Source organism: Mustela lutreola, chromosome 1, assembly GCF_030435805.1.
Source record: "Mustela lutreola isolate mMusLut2 chromosome 1, mMusLut2.pri, whole genome shotgun sequence".
Taxonomy (NCBI): domain Eukaryota; kingdom Metazoa; phylum Chordata; class Mammalia; order Carnivora; family Mustelidae; genus Mustela; species Mustela lutreola.
The window spans coordinates 124,236,271-124,256,914 of record NC_081290.1 but is presented as its reverse complement, the minus strand read 5'-3'; the positions used below and the strand labels follow the sequence as shown (position 1 = coordinate 124,256,914).

Below are 20,644 nucleotides of genomic sequence, written 5' to 3'. Positions count from 1 at the left end.
TTGCAGCCATCACTCTAACAACGAATAAATCCGCACAAGAATTATCAGTGACATGTTCTTAGGGAACAGGAAATTTATCATTTTAAATTATCATAGCATGTATTACTTATTAATTACTTATTAAAGGAAAAATCCATCTATAATGGAGAGAGCTCTGTCACACATACAATGGGGAGTGTCAAGTGATTCAACTTATCACCAATAGTGGGACAAATTGACATTATGTCCTTTCAGAGACTAACCAAGTAGTCAACACTCTTCCCCAAAACTGTTTAATGTGAGTGTAAACTTGAAGAAACAATTCGCAAAACCCACAGTGCTGAAGGTTCTATAAGACAACTGGCTAAGACTCTCTCTAAAGTGCCAACATTATGAAATTGAAGAAGGGGGGCCAAAGAAACATATCTAAAGAAAATTAAGAAAACATGGGCGCCTGGGTGGCTCAGTGGGTTAGGCCGCTGCCTTCGGTTCAGGTCATGATCTCAGGGTCCTGGGATCAATTCCCGCATCGGGCTCTCTGCTCAGCCTGCTTCCTCCTCTGCCTGCCTCTCTGCCTACTTGTGATCTCTCTCTGTCAAATAAATAAATAAAATCTTAAAAAAAAAAAAAAGAAAGAAAATTAAGAAAACATGACCAAATGCAATACATGACCCTTAAATGGGTCCTGGATTTTAAAAAAGGAACAAGAAAAAGACAGCTATAATGGATATTTGTGGGTCAAACAGAGAAATCCGAACACAGATTGTGTAACTAGGTAATTTGACTGTATCAATGTTAAATTTGTGGGGTATATAATGGTAGTGTAGTTCTACATAGGAGGATATTCTCCTGAGGAAATAAAATATTTTCTAATAAACTACTGAGGGTTGAAGTACAATAATGTGCAGCTTACTTTCAAATGACTGAGCAAAAAGAAAACGTGTGTGTGTGGGGGGGGTGTATACAAAGATACAGAGGTCGAGAGAGAAATAAAACAAGAGTGGTAAAATGTGAACAATGGCTGAATCCAGATGAGGAATATTTGAGTATTCACAGCACTACAGTTGCAACATTTCTGAGGCTGGAAATTTGTCAAAATAAAAGGCCGAAGAGAAATACTAATTACTGAAAACTCAGTCATGCAATTTCAATAAAGTACTACGCAGTAGTGTCCTCTTCCCCAAGCCAGTGCTGAAGGAAAGGTGAACACAGAAGACATACTTGCAGCCGTCACCAGTTTTAAATTTCTTCCATCTTTCATACAATTTATTGGCAAATTCTGAATCCACGTCCCAGGTAGACTGATCCAGAGAAAGACTCCCTTCCCAATTAGGATTTTCTACAAGTTAGATCAGATGTAATATTTAGATGTACAGGAAATGCAGTTCAGTTAGGAAAGAACGCTGTCAAACTTCTCAAACTGAGAGGACTGCCAAGCAAATCAACACCCACCCCTTTCCTCTGACTGGTTTACTAGGAGTCCCTCTAACCCAATGGTAGATGATATATCAAATCAAATAAACATGTATAAAACAAAACTAAATCGAATTATGTAAAGGTAATAACATAAAAGACACATGGCTCATGAATACAGCCTGAAACAAGTTAAAAGTATTCTTAGAACATTTTTAACAGCTTTCAGTCTAACAGGCTAAACTGCTTCTCTGTAAACAGAGCTGGTCATCACCCAAGTGTTTCGGTTGCTATGATCAGTGCTGCTGGACCAACGACGGTCCTCCTAAAGAAGGGCACAGACCAAGGGCTGGGCCTGAAGAAGGTGCGTGTTTATATTTACAACCTGGCCTCCCATTTACCTCGCTCTCTCTGCTTATCTATTCTGTCTGATCTGTGCTAAAGATCGTACCAGGATGAACAAGTGGGAATCTCCCCAAAGACATCTTGTACTGTACTATAACAGTCTCTTTACATTAAATATTTTAATCAACCAGAAGGCAGGAAAAGGCTTAGAAAGAGCTTCTATATCAGCCCTGTGCATTTCAGTCCCATACCACAACTAGCACTGCCTGCGAGATGTTTAGGCTCCTATAACTAAAGTCTTCAAATGCAACCCCAACAGGTTATTTTTACTAACTTGTCAGCCCTTTTATAACAGAACCAGAACCTTTCATTTTTTTCCTGGATACAAGGTTGCTGTGACCATCAAATTATGTGTATGGGAAAAAAATCCCTTAAACAAAAAATCCAAGCTCTTGAAGGGGACATTATTTACCCAAGTACCTTGGGGGATTTTTTGGAGGATTCTTAACAATTTCAAGTCATTCTGTGAATCATCATGCTCTTTAAGAATAAAATATGATAAAATTATGTTTACAGTATTGATTATTCCATCTACAAATGCTGTTTTTCCTCACTACTTCCCACCCAGCCCCAAACTAGATTTCTACAGAAAGCCTAAGGGCAAAATACTTACCTGTTTTTGATTTTCCCATGAAATAATGCATGCCACAATGTGCTATCACTTCAAAACCCAGACTCCCTTCCTAGATTGAAAAGTAATATATGAATAACTTAAAACACAACACTAAACATAAAAATCCTAATGCACTCAAATGCGAAGCAGACAATGGCCTCCACCTTGGCGAATTTCTCTTTAACTGGAAGCCAAACAACAAGAAAGTGAATTCTTGGCTTCCCTTCTGCTTGAATGAAAGTTGTGAACTCCCTCTTATAGGAAGGATCACGGTAGGGGATTCTGCACAGACATCAATGCCCACAGTGTCAATCCTTGGGTCCCAAAAACACAAAGGTGCCTTCTGAAGTAGAGGTTAATTTCAGGACGCTCCTGATAGGTTTTTCTGTTTTTGTTTTTTAACTGTAATCTTCTGAAAAGCAGTATACCAATCTATAGTAACTCCTAAGCCACTTGGGACATTTAAACTGATGTTTCACTTCTTACAGGTTGGGAAAGCACAGACTTGCTACTCCAAATATACGTGAAACCTGCCTCCTCCCTCCCACAAGTAGCTCTTCTTAAAATGCGACTCTTGATTGGAAAAAGGAAGTTTCTAAGAAATCTCCCCTGCTCGAAATACAGATGAATGGAATTAACCTGACATCTTGTGTAGTTTAAGGTCCTACCTATAAGCCTGTAGCTAAGCATGAGGCATTTCTACCTATGAAACACCAATGCTAATAAGTGAGAAAAATCATAAAGATGGTTGCATGAATGTCTCATAGTGAAAAATTAGAACCCAGCGTTATACAGTAAGAGCTTGGATCAAAAAGAAGCAATAACAGTAACCAAATGAAAATAAATAAACATTAAGAAAAAAAAATGAGACATGTTTAAGATAAGATCTAAATTAAATAGGCTTACCCAGGTTTTAGAAAGCATTTAAATTGAGAACCTTTCAGGTTTTAGGTTTGGCCCACTAAAGAAATGCGAGGATTACAAGCAACAGGGAGTCACTTACCAGAGGCCTAACTAAAGCATTTAACCATCTAGTTTGCTTCAATTCATTGCTGATATGCAACAAAAGCTCAACTGTGCCTTCTATACCAAGCATATATTCCTTGCTCTTCAAATTTTGGAAACAAATGAAAATGATATTTATCTATTTGTATTATCTTATTTTATTCAAAAACCTCAAATTACTTTATGAAAAAGAGAAACTTTTTCCAAATAAAGAGTTCCTATCTAAACAACTGACCATCTAAAAATGGCCTGGTACTACCCTTCAAAATTCTTAGATAGACTTAGAGAACATAAACTTAACTGCCAATAAAACCCAAGCACCGTTAAGTTCACAGACAGTAATTATTACGAAAGTTATAACACATAGGGTTATAAATGATACCTTGGATGGGGCTGAGTAAATCTGTAGAGGTATTGCAAAAACAGCACCTATGTTTGTAGTCAAAAACACATTGGTGAATAGGTTTATGGCAATGTCTTTAACAGCAAGTTTCAAAGAAAATATATTCCAACAGCCTGGAGGTAGAAATAAAGGGCCAGTGAAATTCAGAATCTAAAAGGAAAAAAAGTAAGAGAAATTACTTTTCCTATCACTAATTATGATTAAGACCCTTAGAAAGCGTGATACTAAAGTTCTTCTGTACTTTTAAAAATATAATCTTACTTATTTCCAGGTCAAAGACTGACATTTTTTTTATACAAATGACAGGTTTTAAATGTTTTATATGCTACTATTTTTAAAATTCACGAAAGCGATCTTGAAATTTTCATGTGTGGTATTTTGAAAAAGTTTACTTTGTCATTAATTAAGCTTACTTTTAATAAATATAATCTTTTTAGTATAAGCTATACATTGTCATCTTTTTGAACAATGCTAAGAGCAAATATCATTTCAGAATATATCTTGAACAACAGTTTAAAAAAATAAAGGAGATCCCAGAAGTAACTCTGAAAACATTAAAAGAAAAATACCTGCTTTAAAAATCAGAAGTAAAATGGTATTTTATAAATATTAATTCCACAGCATCTGACCTTATACAAAGCTTCAAATGGGATAAAACCTGGATAAAAATACCATTCATACCTTTACAACATGCTTGGTCTCCTTGGAAACAAACACATCTTTTAATACAACACTGCGGTCAAAATGGTTGAGGTACCACATTGACCAAACTCCCGAGGTGTTCTCGTGAGCCTCTATGTAAAACTGGGTTGCAGAGGAGTCCATTCTAAAATACCTGTGAACACAGGACATGCATGCCATCAGCCCGGAGTGTGAGATGGCCATTAGCATTCACCGTGCCTCAGAGTGCAGAAAGAAGAGCATCATAGAATGTCAGAGAATAAAGGTCAGGAGTGCTAGGAAACAAGCTTCGAGATGGCCTTCTTCAACTTTCATGCCCACAAGGGGAGCACCCAAAGGCCAGAGGATAAGGGAGCAGGCCAGGACCAGACCAGCTCATGGAGGCCGCCAGGGCAAAGCCAGGACCCAAAGGCACAGTCTCTTCCTTTTCCCACACCTGGCTCCCTGGCCCAGGACCTGTGCCTCAAACTGAACCATCCGTTTCCTCTCTCCCATTCTGCAGCCAGGCCCCCAACTGCTTGTTAGCAAGGTTAATGCATGGAAGGCAAGTCCCGAGAGAGAGTATCATACACATCTTATGAGTCACATTTTCAAATTCCTGTGAGATGAAAGTAAACAAATGAGCATATGATTTGAGGGAGAGTGGAATCACCCTACCCTTGAACCACAGGAGAGGACAGACATGCTTTTAGTGTTGAAGTCTTTTTTATTTTCTTCATGTCTTCTTTAACTCCACTGTCACACGACGTAGCTGTTTCGAGACACAAAGAAATAAATGTGAAGCGTAACCCTCTTTTCTTTCCTTACCCTGAAAGAAAACAGTATCTATGTTTTATTTATACTTCCTAATTACTCCACTTTTCAGCCTCCATTAAAACCGTGCATCAGATATTAGTGGTAAAATCCTTTCTCAACACTCCTATCTTTTTCTCCACTGGCTTGTTGCCAATCTTCTGGAACATGGTGTTTTCCACCCTCCCCCCACATCCACCCCTTTTTTAAACCAACCTCTCATTTCTTCTTTTGGGGGAAAAGAGAGAGAGAGAGAGAGAGAGAGAGAACACTGTGGCTTCTCTTTACAAAAATCTGCATTCACCTTAAACATAGGGAAGTAGTTCTGCCAGGGATGACAAAAGTGAGACATGACGCTCCACTGGGTGGGGTGAAGAGAAGCACGTAGAGACATGAGCAAGAAAGCAAGACAACCAAAACAGCAAGAAAGAGCTTCACAGTGAAAGTAGGAATGAAGTCCAAAACACTGTGAATTATCAAAACCACATTTAAGCTTTCCATGAGCTAGGCTGTAATAGTTAGGTACTGGTACAGAATTCTTATAATACTCAAGTCTTTTATTTGAGAGAGACAAGAGAGAAACATCGAGCACGAGGGGGGAAAGGGGCAGCGGGAGAGGGATAGGCAGACTCCGTGCTGAGCCAGGAGCCCTACTTAGGGCTTGACTGAGCTGAAAGCAGATACTTACCCAACTGAGCCACCCAGGATCCCCTAGTCCTTTGTTTTTTTTTCTTTTCTTAAGTTACATACATGGCTCCAAAAAGTATTCAAACACTAACGAAAATGTGAAAGTAGAGTCTATCGTTCACCTGAGTCCCCAATTATCGTTAACAACTGCTAGCAGGTTCTTATGCATTCATCCAGTGTTCTGCACACACACAAGTACACAGACACCCTTTAAACAGCACCCAGTGTGCACACAATGCTTGCTCGTGTGTCTCCTAAAAGCTGCGGAGCACACCCTCCTGGAAATGCATGACAATTTCACCAGCCCCCTACTGATGGATGGGGACACTGCTCTGCCTCCCCGGCAGGGCCCATTTCTGCAGGTACAGTTGTGCATATGTACATGAGTGTATCTATAGATGGTTCCTTGATGGAGAAGGATCAAATAGCATCTATGTGAATTTTAAAAGTTCACAGACTGTCAATTTTCCCTCCAAAAAAGCCTGTGTTGGGTTATACTCTTGTTAAAAACAACTGTTTTTTCCACTAATCACTACCAACACAGAATATTGACAATGTTTTTATCTTTACTGATCTAAGTAATAAATTATATTTCATTTGCTGCTTTAATTGACAGTTCTTGAAATATAAGTGAAGCAGGGCATGTTTTCATATGCTTAAAACCATCTGCATTTTTTTACAGAATTCTGCCATAAATAAATAAGAACCCAAAGCAAGGACTGGGTTTATGCTCACGAGATCTGTATTGCGTTCTACACCAAGAAATACAACGAGGGCAGCAGAATTCTCGAACTGTGAAAGCAGCCCCTCCACCAAACACATGTATATCCTGCTCTCTCAAATCACCAACTCAGTTAACCTTTAAATGCAAAATCTTACACGTGTGGCAGAATAAAAGTTGAATCCACAATCATTTTTTCCATCATTCCCTCTTAGACCTCTGAAGGCTGCAGTATTTTTTTTTCTTTTTTTTTTCTAAAAGATTTTATTTATTTATTTGACAGAGAGAGATCACAAGCAGGCAGAGAGAGGAGGAAGCAGGCTCCCTGCCGAGCAGAGAGCCCGATGCGGGCCTCGATCCCAGGACCCTGAGATCATGACCTGAGCCGAAGGCAGCGGCTTAACCCACTGAGCCACCCAGGCACCCAGGCTGCAGTATTTTACTCAAACCCATTCACTTTCTGAAAACCTCGCTTATTACTCTATAGCTCTAAGTCATTTCCCAGAAAGAATGATCGTAATTGGATAATGAAAATAAAAAAGACAATCTCTGATATTCTTAAAAACTGTACCTTTGCAAGTGAAAGAGGCGATTTTTGTAAAGTTGGTTGTCGAAGTAGGTAGGAGGACTGGTTCAAACTGCAGGGACAGAGCATCTCTCTGTGAGAAATGATGTACATCCTACATGAAAAAAAAAAATCCAAGTTACTATTCTTAGCTGGGTATTTATCCAATTTGAATCAAATCTGTTCAAAGAGCTAAGTAGCTCAGACTGGCGTACAAGCAATTGCTCAGCGTATGTGTCTAGAAGAGTATGAAGAGGGTGCCGATAACCTTCATCCTAATATGGGGTCCAGCAAGGGAAAATGGGTGTAAATTAAAGCAAAGGAGAATTGAGACAAGTGTTCCTGTATCTGTTCCTGAACAATTCTCACGTTCTGCAATTAAACACACACTTCTCAGTTTAAGGTTTACTCTCTGTAAGCATTTACAATTACCTGTATCCAAATAAGGCTGTTTCCTGAATGTAGTATATACATATTTACTGCCGAATCATCTGTCCAAAAGAATCAGAGTGACGAGATTAAAACACAGAGGCAACTAATTCTCGCACCTTAATATAGCAGTTAAAATACCATATTACACATTTCTATACAAAACAGGACTCGCTTTTCAACACTACAATTGAAACTGGGAGCTATTTTCTGTTGGGTATCCTTATAAGTCACAAGAGAAAAAGATCCACACAAAAAGAATGACTTACCAATATAGGATCCCTAAATGATGAACTGTCAGTGGAGAAATTAGGTCATACTATTACTCCTGTAGATGAGCCTAACTAATGGGACAGCTTTAAAAAAGCTATATCCTCCTGTTGCTTAGCCCCTCATTTCCTTATTTAGATGGTCACATTTGAGGAAAAGCAAAACCCTCAGATCTCAAAGCACAGTCTTCCTTTTCACCCTCATCAAACGTGCTCCTATGGGGGGCGCCTGGGTGGCTCAGTGGGTTAAAGCCTCTGCCTTCGGCTCAGGTCCTGATCCCAGGGTCCTGGGATCAAGTTCCGCGTCGGGCTCTCTGCTCAGCAGGGAGCCTGCTTCCCTTCCTATCTCTCTGCCTGTCTCTCTGCCTATTTGTGATCTCTGTCAAATAAATAAATAAAATCTAAAAAAAAAAAAAAAAAAAAAAAAGTGCTCCTATGGGACAGGGGTCTTCTCTCCATTGTTGTCCACCTGGCCATTCTGAGAATCACCAAAACTATGAACCCAAGGACAGGGCAGCTTTCCTGCTAAACCATTACTACTATAACCAATTCGGAGGAATGGAAAGTAAATGAGGCTTGACCGACAATTAAGACTCCCAAATAAAAGTACACTTTGCTACCAATTCTTTCTCCGAATATGTATATGATATGTGTTTGTATGTGTGTGCATGTGTGTATGTATATATATACAGACAACTACATATATATACATATATACCAGCACAGCCTTGCTAACCAATGGATAATATAAACGTCAAGGGCCATATAATATGTGTTGCCTAACAAAGTTCTCAGAAATTTAAAGTGATGAACTAGGCAACTTCTGGTACACAGGACACACATTTTCCAAGACAAAATTCACAGAAATGAACACTAAAATTCACACTATCCTAACTTGCTAGGCATCTAGGAGCAACCAGCACCCAATCAACTATTAAAAGAATGAAACGGCGTGATTTAACTGAGCTTCTGCAAATCAGTAACAATGGAACGCGCGCGAGATGCGAGACTTAAAATACTCTGTGAATATTTATATTAGATTGTTGTGCCTGTTTAACTTGTTCACCAGAATGCCAAAAAAAGGTATCCCCAAGGAAATTCAGAATAATTCCTGGTTGCCACTTAATGTACTCCAAAATAACACAACCTTACTAGCAGCTGCAGGTTGAGGATCAGTTACTGTTTCAACCTCTTTTTTTTTTTTTTTTAAGATTTATTTATTTGACAGAGAGAGACACAGCGAGAGAGGGAGCACAAGCAGGGGGAGTGGGAGAGGAAGAAGCAGGCTTTCCGCTGAGCAGGGAGCCTGATGCAGGGCTCGATCCCAGAGACCTTGGGATCATGACCCGAGCCAAAGGCAGATGCTTAATAGCTGAGCCACCCGGGCGCCCCCTGTTTCAACCTCTTAAGAGAGAAAGCAAAGGCTCTTGGTTTTGCACTGCAATTATACAACCTTCAGGTAAATGATGATGCAGGCTCATCAAAATGTATCATAATAAAAATTTTAAAAGATTCCACCTTACCTGAGGTCTCAGATTTATCTGTAGCTACATAAATAATAGAAAGATGATCTAACAAATCTTGTGTGTTTTCTTCAAAATCTTTTGAGAAGTTTTCCATGGTGACAATTATGCTCATTTGTAGCCGCAGAACATCATCGGATTCCATATAACAACTCTGAGATTGGATGGATGGAAAAAAAAAAAAAAATCATCCAAAGCTTTGTGATTTCAAATTTTAGAAAAAGAAAAACACTATGGTAAGGACATGCGCATTTCTGAAAAGAGAATGTGTCATTTTCTTTTTGGTTTCCAAACCAAAAGTTAGGAAAGGGAAGATAAAAACACTGAATTTTTTATTTTACCTTTAATTGTTGACACACTTTATTATGTAAACTGCATTCCAGTTGCACTTGCAAGAGGCTAGTATTAGTGGTTTCCGCCTAAAAGAAGAAGGTGGTTAAAAACTTAAGAGGCAAAAAAGTTCAATCTCATATTCATAGTAAGCAATCTATCATTTATTCAGGAAATTCATTGATTCATTTAATAAATATTTGAGTATCTACTAAATGCTGGGTATTATTCTAGTAGTTGGAAATGAACATGAATAAGACATAAAAATCTGTCACTGAGCTTACATTCTAATAGAAATCATAAGCTCTCCCTTGGGCAACATGAAAATTCCTATTATGGCAGAAAGGAGATAAATATGTTCTAAATATACACAGGAACACTGTAGTTTGGCATTTCATATACTTTCTGAACGTTCTGTTTCAACATAGGAGTCTTTCATTTCAAAGTAGGTTCACCCAGTAACAGCCAATTAGCTGTTCTTATGCCAGCCTTCCATTAGTGGAATGATGTCACAAGTGGTAACAAGACCCTCAGAGGAGTCTAACATTCCACTGGTCATCTCATCCTTTTTAATATGTAAAAGAGCTACGGCCGGAAGAGACCAAGGCAAAGGAAAAGAATGCAGAATTTCATCAAACGCAGAGATCGGAACAGCTGCTTGGGATGATAACTGATGTATCTTTAAGAGGAGGAAATGCAAACCCCAATCCAGGAATACAGCCCTGTGGGTGGGAGGGAGGGGGATGCAGACAGTGAAGGCACAGGGCAGTCAGGTAGTGAGGCATGTAAATCCAAATGGCTGCGAGAGTTCCTGTTTTGCTAGGTCTGATGTGTTTGGCAAAGTGATTATAAAATTTAAAAAGGCACTCAGCTTGGCAGCCACAGTCAGGACACCAGGAAATCTCAGTACAGTAAGAGGCACTCCCCAAATCCTTGGCTGACTTAATTGTGGGTAAGCATTTCTTCACTCCAGGAAGATTCAGTATCAAGTAGAAGAACCACAGTAGTGTTTGACTTGTCAGATTTATTAAGAATTACCTAAGTTTATTATGTTAAAAAACACATTTTTAACAACTGCAATTGTCATTCAGTGATTAAAGTAGCCAAACTGGAGTCAAATATAATGCATTTTAAAATGCAGTGAAGATAGTTAAGAAGTTTAACCAAGCTTGTAAGCGGGACCAAATATTAACCAGAAGTTCTTTTAAAAAGCAATTGCTAGTATCTGCTAGACTTAAACAGAACAATACCATTTGTAAATGGAATCTAAAATCTTAAGGAAGAACCAGATTTCTGAATTTGTCTCTCTGTAAATGAGTCCCACCATCAAAGACATAAAAAGAAAAAGCCCACCACTTCTGAAACTGCTTTAGCCAGTTATAAAAGACCTGCTCACACACTAATCTAATAGACACTTTTTTCATTTTGTCCAACTCATCTGCTAATTTAACCCCATTATCCACATCTCTTGGTTCTTCTCCTTCCTCTTTGAGGCTCTTCCTCTCTCCTCTCAAGATGTTAGAGTTGTTCTGGATTCTCTCTTTTGCCCTCTTCACTCTCTCCCCCCAGGGAAGAGACACGGAAGCTGCCTGCACTTCTCTCTCCAGCTCAGCCCTGTCCGCATACCCATGTCCACTCCTCCTCAATGCTCACATTCGCCAAGACAGCTGCTACCCTTGCTGTGCGTGTTGCCCTGGCACCATTATTCATAGTTATTTATGACAGAAACCTGAACACCAACTTCGCTCTACCTCCTCACTTACCCTTCTCAAACAAAACCATAACCAAGTTATACTGACCCCACCTCCTCAGTACCCTTGAATCCATTCACTTCTCTTCATTCCTAATACCCTGGAGATCAAGGGTCGGCAAACTATGCCCATGGGCCAAGTCCAGCCTACTGCCTGTGTTTGTAAATAAAGCTTTATTGGATGCCAGCTGTGTTCATTCTTTTATGGACTGTCTATGGCTGCTTTCATGCTACAACTGCAGAGATGACTACTTGCAACAGAAATCACATGGCCTACAAAGCCAAAATTTACTCTTTAGGCCTTTACAGAAAAAGTTTAGGGACAGTTGTCCTCGTGGAAGGGAGGGGAGGGAGGGAGGAGACAGGTGGGCTTGCGTTCTCCCTGTGTCTACCTCTGTCCTCTCCATTCCAGTCTCCACACTGCATCAAGAGTGAGCTTACAAATATGCAAATCAGGTGACGCCACTATCTGCTCAAAGCCCATCAAAGACCAAATCCTTTACTGTAGCCACAAAACTCAGGCACCTCCCAAGTCTTCACCACCTTAATTATGCTCTCGCCTCACTAGTCTACTTTCTGCTGTTTGCCTTCAACCTCCAAATTCATCCTTCTGCTGTGGACTCACATCCCCAAATCCAGCCTTCCTCTACTAAGCTAAACCTTCATGTCCAGCTTAAACATCCCATTCACCAAGGTTCTCCCTGACACCGTAGCTGAGGTAACTGCCCATTACTTACACCCACGGCACCTTTCCCCTGACAACCTGCCCAGGTCTGTCTTCCCAGAAGATTGCAAGCACCTTGTTTGATGCTTTTACTGTAGAGCCTACCACTAAATTCAATATGCAGTTAGTGAATAAAGAGAAGTGGGCACACAGCCACAGATGCTTGCTTGAAAAAGGTTAAGTCTGAAATAGGCAAGAAACGAAAAATAATAAACAATGGCTACAAAATAAAAGAATATACCAAAACCTGTCTCTTGACATGTACTTCTGACCTAAAACTACCCTCCACAAAAAAAGTTTAAAGAAAAACCCCTATCAACACATTTTTAACATATGCATTTATAATAGTTGTGTTTTTTGAAAATTTACAGCAATTTAACTATAAGCCTTAACCTCAGAAGGTAATTCTCTTACCTAAATATTTCTTCAAATGTTGAAATATTATAAGTTCAGAATTAGGATTTTTGAACACGATGAAACAATCCAATTTGCAGGGTGATCTGATGTAATATAAAGCCCAGTATTTGGTCATTCTTGGTAAGTTTCTGGATCAATTTCTTATTTACCATTTTAAGTAAGACTCCTCTCTTAGTCGAAAGGGCAATAAAAATACACTACTGTATTGTTTCAGTTGTTGTAGAACATTTCAGAGTCCCACAAGGGGGAGTCCCAACACCTCCAAACTGTCCTTGAAGCAGGCCAATTTTTCTCAAAGAGCAATTTAAAGGCTCATGTCTTCATCAAAAGAACAAAACTAATGTAATCCTGACTTAAGAAAGTAAACTATAACCAAAACATGAGCTACTTAGGGCAAACACACACACACACACACACACACACACACACACACACACAATTTTCTCTGAAAGGACCACACACACACACACACACACACACACACAATTTTCTCTGAAAGGACCACACACACACACACACACACACACAATTTTCTCTGAAAGGACCCCAGCTGAGCACATGTGTTAAGACGGTGGGACATCCCCTTGTGTGTGTGCCTGGGCAGATTATAAAAGGAAAAGAGAAACCTACTTCTTTACTTTTCAAACCCTCCAAAATCACTTTAACAAATTAGTTCATAAATTTCACAGCCAAAAAATAAAATAATTTCTTGGTTGTTCCATGCAGTACAATGGTATTATTCCCTTGTAGAAGCTGGGGGGAAATGTGGTTTGGCAGGTTTAAATGACTTATCAAAGGTCCTAAGGTTAGCTAATGGAAACCAGGAAAAAAAAAAAATAGCAGGTCTTTAACACAGGTCAGTACTTTTTTCTAAGTAAATCAGAACAGACCAAGTATACTTCTCCTAAATTTAAAAGCTGGAAATTTCTTCACCATGGAAACATGTATTTAAAAACCCTACCAGGAGAAAATGCAACAGTCCAGAAAATGGCAGGGTTAAAAACTCCCTTTTGTAATGGCTTATATTCCCATGGTTTTGTGTTATGACTCTAGCTGACTGGATCTGAGAGAGAAGAAATCACCTAGTTCTCTTCTGGCTAAGAAACTGGTCTGAGGGCAGCAGGCCCAGGCAGAGTGTCATCTGGGGTATCATGTATAAGTAAAGAGGAAAGGAAATGATAGACTTCAAATCCAGCCCTCTTAGATGACTTCTACAAACAAGAATAAACCAATATCGTAGCAAAAATATATGAGAATCTATAATACACTGATACAAACAGAGTGATCAAGAGCCTTGAAATCAGGGCGTTGGCAGTAATGACCACACACAGAAAACTTGCATTTAAGGAATATTTGAGGAATACATAAAAGAATTATAGATAAATTCCAATATTAGGTCTCACTTTTCTCCCCTTCTACAATTTTTAATGCTAAATTTTAAAGGTTCTTTTCCAGGTAAATGTCTTTCAGCAGGAATCCAGATTCTGTATAAGCCATGTGACCATTCCAGACAGTGGCCCCATCTACAGTGCTAGGTACAACACAATCTATACAGCAAGTAAGTTTGCATAAAACAGGCCCTTTCTTGGGTCCCTTCCATACAAGAGCCACGCTCTGTAACCCAACTCCTAATTTAGTGTTTCCTGTACAACAGCCAGGCTCAGTGGAGTTATTAGTCAGCACTGTAGGGTTGCTTTCTCTCCTCTCTAGCAACTGGGCTTCAGCCCTCTTCCTAACCACTGCTCTGCTAATCCTCAGATATTTAACCACTGAAACAAAATTCATCTACCCTGCCAGACCCCTTGCTAAAATATCTGTAAAAACCTAGGAAATGGCTGAAATTCATTTTTGTTTTAAGGGAAGAGGGATAAAAGCTCATGTGCTGCATTTTCTCTTATCCACATCTTTTCCAGAAAAGGCTTTGCTGTTAACTCAGTTGGAGATGAAACCCCGGCCACAACCTCAGAGGTGGGGCACCTGCATGGCTCAGTGGGTTAAACCTCTGTCTTTAGCTCAGGTCATGATCTCAGGGTCCTGGATCGAGCCCCGCATCAGGCTCTCTGCTCAGCGGGGAGCCTGCTTCCCCCTCTCTCTCTGCCTGCCTCTCTGCCAACTTGTGACCTCTCTCTGTCAAATAAATAAATAAAATCTTAAAACAAACAAAAAACCTTAGGGGCATCCTCTACCCTGCCTAAGACTCAGTTTCCTCTTTGATAAAACAGAGTTAGTGAGGTCACAGCCATGTTATGAGCCCGAAACAAAACCCACAGAGCACACACAGAACACATGGTAGACCTTCCAAAGGGAGTATTATTGTTTTCATTTGGTCATTCACAATTAATGCATTAAATGAGTAAAACTTCACAGAAAATAACTTAAATGCTTCTGGGAAATGGTTTTTCCCACATCAAGGTTGTAAGAGAGGGAAACTCCTCTTCCACACTCTTTTGGTTTCTAAGAGAAGAGGGTTGTTGTTGTCATTTCTAAAACACTTCAAGTTCTTTTTGTCTTATTTCACATTTGGTTTAGAACCCAAGAAAAGAGAAGAGCCATGTGTTGCCCACAAGCTTCTACCTTCCTGAAATGCGCCAGAAACCGTGAAACCAAGTTAGCAAAAAGCAATGTGGAAAGCAAGTTAGCATTTAGATACTGAGACCTGTCATTGGACCAAATGCCAGTAGCCTACATGGTGCAATACTTCAGCTTTTGCACTTGGGAAGCTGGCTTTTCGCTGTTACAAGCTGGGTTGGCAGTTTCAGGAGAGCTTTGTGGGATTTTCACCTTGGTAGGTCATGTGGCATATGGTGACTTGATCCAAAGGCAAGCAGCTATTTTTATACAATTGGATGCTGTGGGCCTTGAGCAAATGGCAAGCAGGTCCTGAAGGCCTGGCTCAGGTCTTGACCCTGGGCCCAGGTTCCACAGAATTTGGGGCTTTCATGATGCAGGCGGTGGAAGCTAGACCTTGAGCAATGTGGGTGTAGCTTTTACCTAAATAAGAGTAGCCATGGCAAAAGTCAGCCATGGCTATGGAAGAAAGGATGACGCAGTGGGAAACAGTATAGTGGTTCCTCAAAAAAAAATCAAACATGGAATTACTAAGTGATCCAGTAATTCTATTTCTAGGTATATGCCCAAAAGTGATAGGAGGAACTCGAACAGGTATTTGTACACCCAAATCCATAGCTGCATTACATACAGTAGTCAGAAGTTGAAACAACCCAAAATCCATCCATGGATGAATGACTAAACAAAACATGGTGTATCCATACAATGGCATGTTACCTAGTCTTAAGGAAGATCTGACACATATACTAGAACACGGATGGACCCTGAAAACATTGTAACAGAGTGAAATAGGCCAGACACAAAAGGACAAATATTCTGTGATTCCACTTATATGAGGGGGCCTAGAACAGTCAAATTCATAGAGACAGAAAGCAGACTAATGGTCCTGGGGAGGACTGAGAGGAAAGGTTAATGGAGCGTTGCTATGTAGTGGGTGTAAGAGCTTCAGTTGGGGAAGATGAGAAAGTTCTAGAATGGGTGATGGTGATGATCGCATGACAGTGTGAATGTACTTCATCATGCCACTCAGCTGTACACTTAAAATGGTAGTTTATGGTTCATATACTTCACCACTAGAAAGGGAAAGGGAAGGGGAGAAGGAAAAAGGAAAAGGAAAAGATGTTCTAGTGAGGACTCCTCTCACAATAGAGAGAGCTCCCAGAGCTGGACCATCTGCTTTTATTGCCAGATCTTGGAAGAAACTGTTGGGTCCAACTCCAGACAGACAGTACAGACAGGCTGCTCCAAATTCTGTTCCTTTTTTATGCATTATCTTCATGGCCAAGAGTTGGAACTACGAAAGAGTTTAAATTCTCACTTAAATTCATGTGGGCCGGTCTACAGACTCAGAAGTTCCTCCCCATCACACTGGCTCCAGATTTATTAATCATCTAAATGCTAACCACTGTTTTAGATGCTCAAGATCCAAAATGACAGATACACAGACAGATGGCAGATTTTATAAATAAAGAAGCAATAAGCTAATCAGATAGAAGAGATGCTCTTATCTTGAGTTGAGGCAGACAAGCAATTTGACAGAATTAACCGCATGCACAAAGAAAGCAACCACTAAGGTTAGAACAATCCGTTCACTCTGGACATCAGAGAAGTGCTGGAAGGTTAGGGACACATGATTTAGTTTTCCTATCAGAGCAAGATGAACAAAAAGGGCAGATGGAGGAAGAAGGAGGGAGTGAGAGCTCCCCTTAAGAGAAAGATTAACCTCTTAGAGAACAATTAGACAGAACATGACTGAGAAAATGAGGCCTCAAAAGTCCAGCTCAACAGAATCCAGAGAGATGGACATAGCCTGGTAGCTAACTGAAGTGAGGGAGAGAGACCTTTGTGCTCATTGGAGCATTTAAAAAATGGAATAGGGTGCCTGGGTGGCTCAGTTGGTTAAGCTCAGTTGGATCATGACCCCAGCTCAGGTCATGATCCCGGGGTCTCAGGATCAAGTCCCACATCAGGCTCCCTTCTCAGCAGGGAGCCTGCTTCTCCCTCTGCTCTTCACCCTGCTTGTGCTCGCTCTCACTTGTGCTCTCTCTCTCAAATACATAAATCTTTAAAAAGAAAATTCTAAAAAAAAGTAATAATAATAAGTAAAAATTAAAAAATAAAAAATGTAATTAAAGAAGAAAAGCAAGACCTTAGCAGAAAGGAACTGCTCCCCCTGAAGAAACCAGGCTTCCATTACAGGAGGTATGGAGAAAGGCACTTGTAAAGCCAGGTGCAGAATCCACAGTAAGAACAGCTGAGGACTGAGACAGCTAAACCCAGGACAACTACATAAGATCTGGAGAGGTTCAGGGATACAGAGGACAGGAGGTTCAGAGCAGAATGCTCAGAGAATACAAGGTGGAGACACAGCTACGGCCCATGCCCTGGAGGAACATGTTTATGAAGTTCACAGAAGTAGGACTCAATCTAAGAGAAGGCGCAGCAAGAAGAGGAAACCCATTCAAGGGGAGCCAGGCAAGACTATGGAGACAGACTGACCCCCAGGCCTGATTTAGATGTTGGTATGATAGGAGCATCTCCAGAGGAAGACTCTCCAACACAGGGAAGAGAAGATTTGTTTGAAAGCAGATGCTTTTAGCAGACCCAGAACTCATTGATTTTCATCTCTCTTCCTTTAGGAGAACTCCCAAGAAAATATCTAAAGAAACATCTAGAGAGAAGAGAAAAAAGTATATATATATATATATATATATATAAAATCACACATGTACATGTATATGTGTGTGTGTATGTGTGTGTGTGTATATATATATATATATATATATATATATATATATATATAAAATACAGATCAAAAAGAACAAGGAAAAAAAAAAGGACTTAGCCAATTCCAGAAAACAGTAGCAGCCTTACAGATGTTTGAGAAAGAAAAAGACCAACAAAAGAAGCTGGTTAAATAGCTAGAAACTCAGGGTGCCTGGGTGGCTCAGTGGATTGAGCCGCTGCCTTCAGCTCAGGTCATGATCTCAGGGTCCTGGGATCTAGCCCCGCATCAGACTCTCTGCTCAGCAGGGAGCCTGCTTCCCCTCCTCTCTCTCTGCCTGCCTCTCTGCCTACTTGTGATCTCTCTCTCTGTCAAATAAATAAATAAAATCTTAAAAAAAAAAAATAGCTAGAAACTCAACTGAGCCTTCCTGAGAGGAAGAGGGGCCAGGAGAAGTCAAGCACATTCTGGAGGAATAGCCCCGAATGGCAGAGAAAGCGAGGCAAGCTCACAACCTGGGGGAGACGGTGAGTGGCTCACGGCCAACACGCTATCCCCACCGGGCCCCAAGCTTCCTAAATGTCAGTAGCAGCTCCCCTCCAGGAATCAGGTGAGAACAATGCTCCACTGGAAACAGGTGGGGCTGAAAGGGAAAAGCCTTCTCTAAAAAGTAGGTTCCAGGGTGATGAACACTGGGGAGGATGTGCTATGGTGAGCGCTGTGAACTGTGTAAGACTGATGAATCACAGACCTGTACCCTTGAAACAAATAATACATTCTATGTTAATTTAAAAAAAAAAAAAAAACCTCACATTGTGAAGTAAAAACTGCCACGACTAACAAGTTAATGCTAGAATCCTACCATGTTATGACTGGCTTGTTAAAAAAAGAAGAAGAAAAAGTAGGTTCCAGAAACCTAAATGAGTCTACTGTAAGAAGCTGTGGAAACCATTGTGCTCACAGATCCTAGTGCCCCTGCCCAGGCACTGCAGCCCTCTGTCCTCAACAGGGTGTCCCCACCTTCCAGCACAGAGATTCCAGAAACAAGGGCTTCTTACAGGAAGGAGAACAAAAACACACCTGTCACCAGGCTGCCACCATTGCCAAGTGCTCACTCAGAGGGAAGACCAGAGTGCCTCTGGGGCTCGCTCCTGAGAGGAGCTGGTCTGTGCAAGGGGCACTTCCCCAAGCTCCTGAGGTCCCAAGGCAGCCTCCTGATGGGCAATCTCTCCTCACTGAGTTTAAATACAAAGGTCTTGGAATCAAAACAACTGGCATAAACTGAAGCCAAAACCAAGGTGATGCTCTCCATCCTCCATCCCTCTTTTTGGCCAGAAGAAGTGTTAGGAATCATTCTGCTTAGAATTAGTCCCTTGAGGGCTGGAATGGGAGGCATGTTTTCCAAATCTGGTGGATGGCAGGTTGATACCCGATATTCCTGTTTATCTTAAGAGTCTAGACTCAAGGAAGGCTCAAAAGAGACTTGATACATTTTGAGATTTTTTTTTCCTTTTAATTTTTAAGCAATCTCTTCACCCAACGTGGGCTTCGAACTCACAATCCTAAGATCATGGTCTACTGACTGAGCCAGCCAGGAGCCCGGAGTGACTTAATATTAAGTCAGTATAACTTGAGGAAGACTCATGCGTTCTAGCAAGAGCAGGCCCGGGCTCTGGCTGCTGAAGGCTCCCCAGCTCACACAGGTGTGGAAAACCTCTCGGGCTAAGACCAAAAAAATAAGAAACTGGGGAGGGCTTCAAATTCTTTTAATGTTAACTCACAAGCCAAGATAATTTGATATGGGACTATAGACTTGAATTTTCACATCTTGCCAGAGGACTGAATCTCTGAATTTAAAAATTCTCCAAGAGTTTCACAATAGGAGAAGGTTTATAGTCAAAATATCTTTTTTTTTTTTTTTTAAGTTAAGTGATGAATGCAAATTTTAGTTAGGGTTCAGGTACTAGTTCTAAGCATTTTATAAGCATGAATTTAGTCAACAGCTACAGCAATCCTATGAAGTACTCTATTATTATTTATTTTAGATGAATTAAGACACAAGGAGGTTAGGTAACTTGGCCAAGGTCACTCAGAGGTGACCTAGATTTTTACCCAGGTGGTGTGGTTTTAGAATGCACCTTATTCACTACACTATAATCTCTATGATGGGACATACTTATATGGCTGGTGTTTTTTTATTGGAGTATCTTAATTCTGTTATTTGATACCACTGCAAAAACTCTGATAAGCTGTATTCAATATCATACTTGAAAAGAATTCAGAATGGGAAACAGATGAGGACATGAACTTTCAACCTTAACTGCAGTGTGCCTTTGGAATGGACTATTAGTGAATTATTCTAATCTGTCTCAGAGCTTTCAAGAGGCAAACTCAGCAATGTTCCCCAACAATCTGAGGAGGATCAAAGAAATGGGGGTTTGGTTCCAGTGGGAGGAGGAACAGACCAAGGACAGTGGGAGCACAGTTGCCAGGAGTCTGCTGATCTCCTTGCCAGAGGAAAGGAAAACCCCATCTTGATAACAGGCAAGCCCTGTGGGTCACAGGTACAAAAACTGAGGAATGTTACAAGGAAAGGATTCTCTTTCCCTAAATTCACCTATCCTATTGCCCCAACTCTTCCTCTC

General features: G+C 40.4%; 1 protein-coding gene across 5 annotated transcripts in view; it reads right to left on the bottom strand.

Annotated features, from left to right (window-relative positions):
• TMEM131L (transmembrane 131 like) overlaps positions 1–20,644 on the bottom strand; it is a 159,430-nt gene that overhangs the window by 39,837 nt on the left and 98,949 nt on the right. For all 5 annotated transcript variants that reach the window (XM_059173505.1, XM_059173493.1, XM_059173502.1 and 2 more), the window contains 9 exons: positions 9,827–9,904; positions 9,486–9,639; positions 7,697–7,755; positions 7,271–7,379; positions 5,157–5,250; positions 4,500–4,653; positions 3,798–3,968; positions 2,411–2,480; positions 1,201–1,318 (listed from right to left, as the gene is read on the bottom strand). In XM_059173505.1, coding sequence (XP_059029488.1) covers positions 1,201–1,318; positions 2,411–2,480; positions 3,798–3,968; positions 4,500–4,653; positions 5,157–5,250; positions 7,271–7,379; positions 7,697–7,755; positions 9,486–9,639; positions 9,827–9,904 — 1,007 coding nt within the window. The remainder of the gene's footprint in view (positions 1–1,200; positions 1,319–2,410; positions 2,481–3,797; positions 3,969–4,499; positions 4,654–5,156; positions 5,251–7,270; positions 7,380–7,696; positions 7,756–9,485; positions 9,640–9,826; positions 9,905–20,644) is intronic.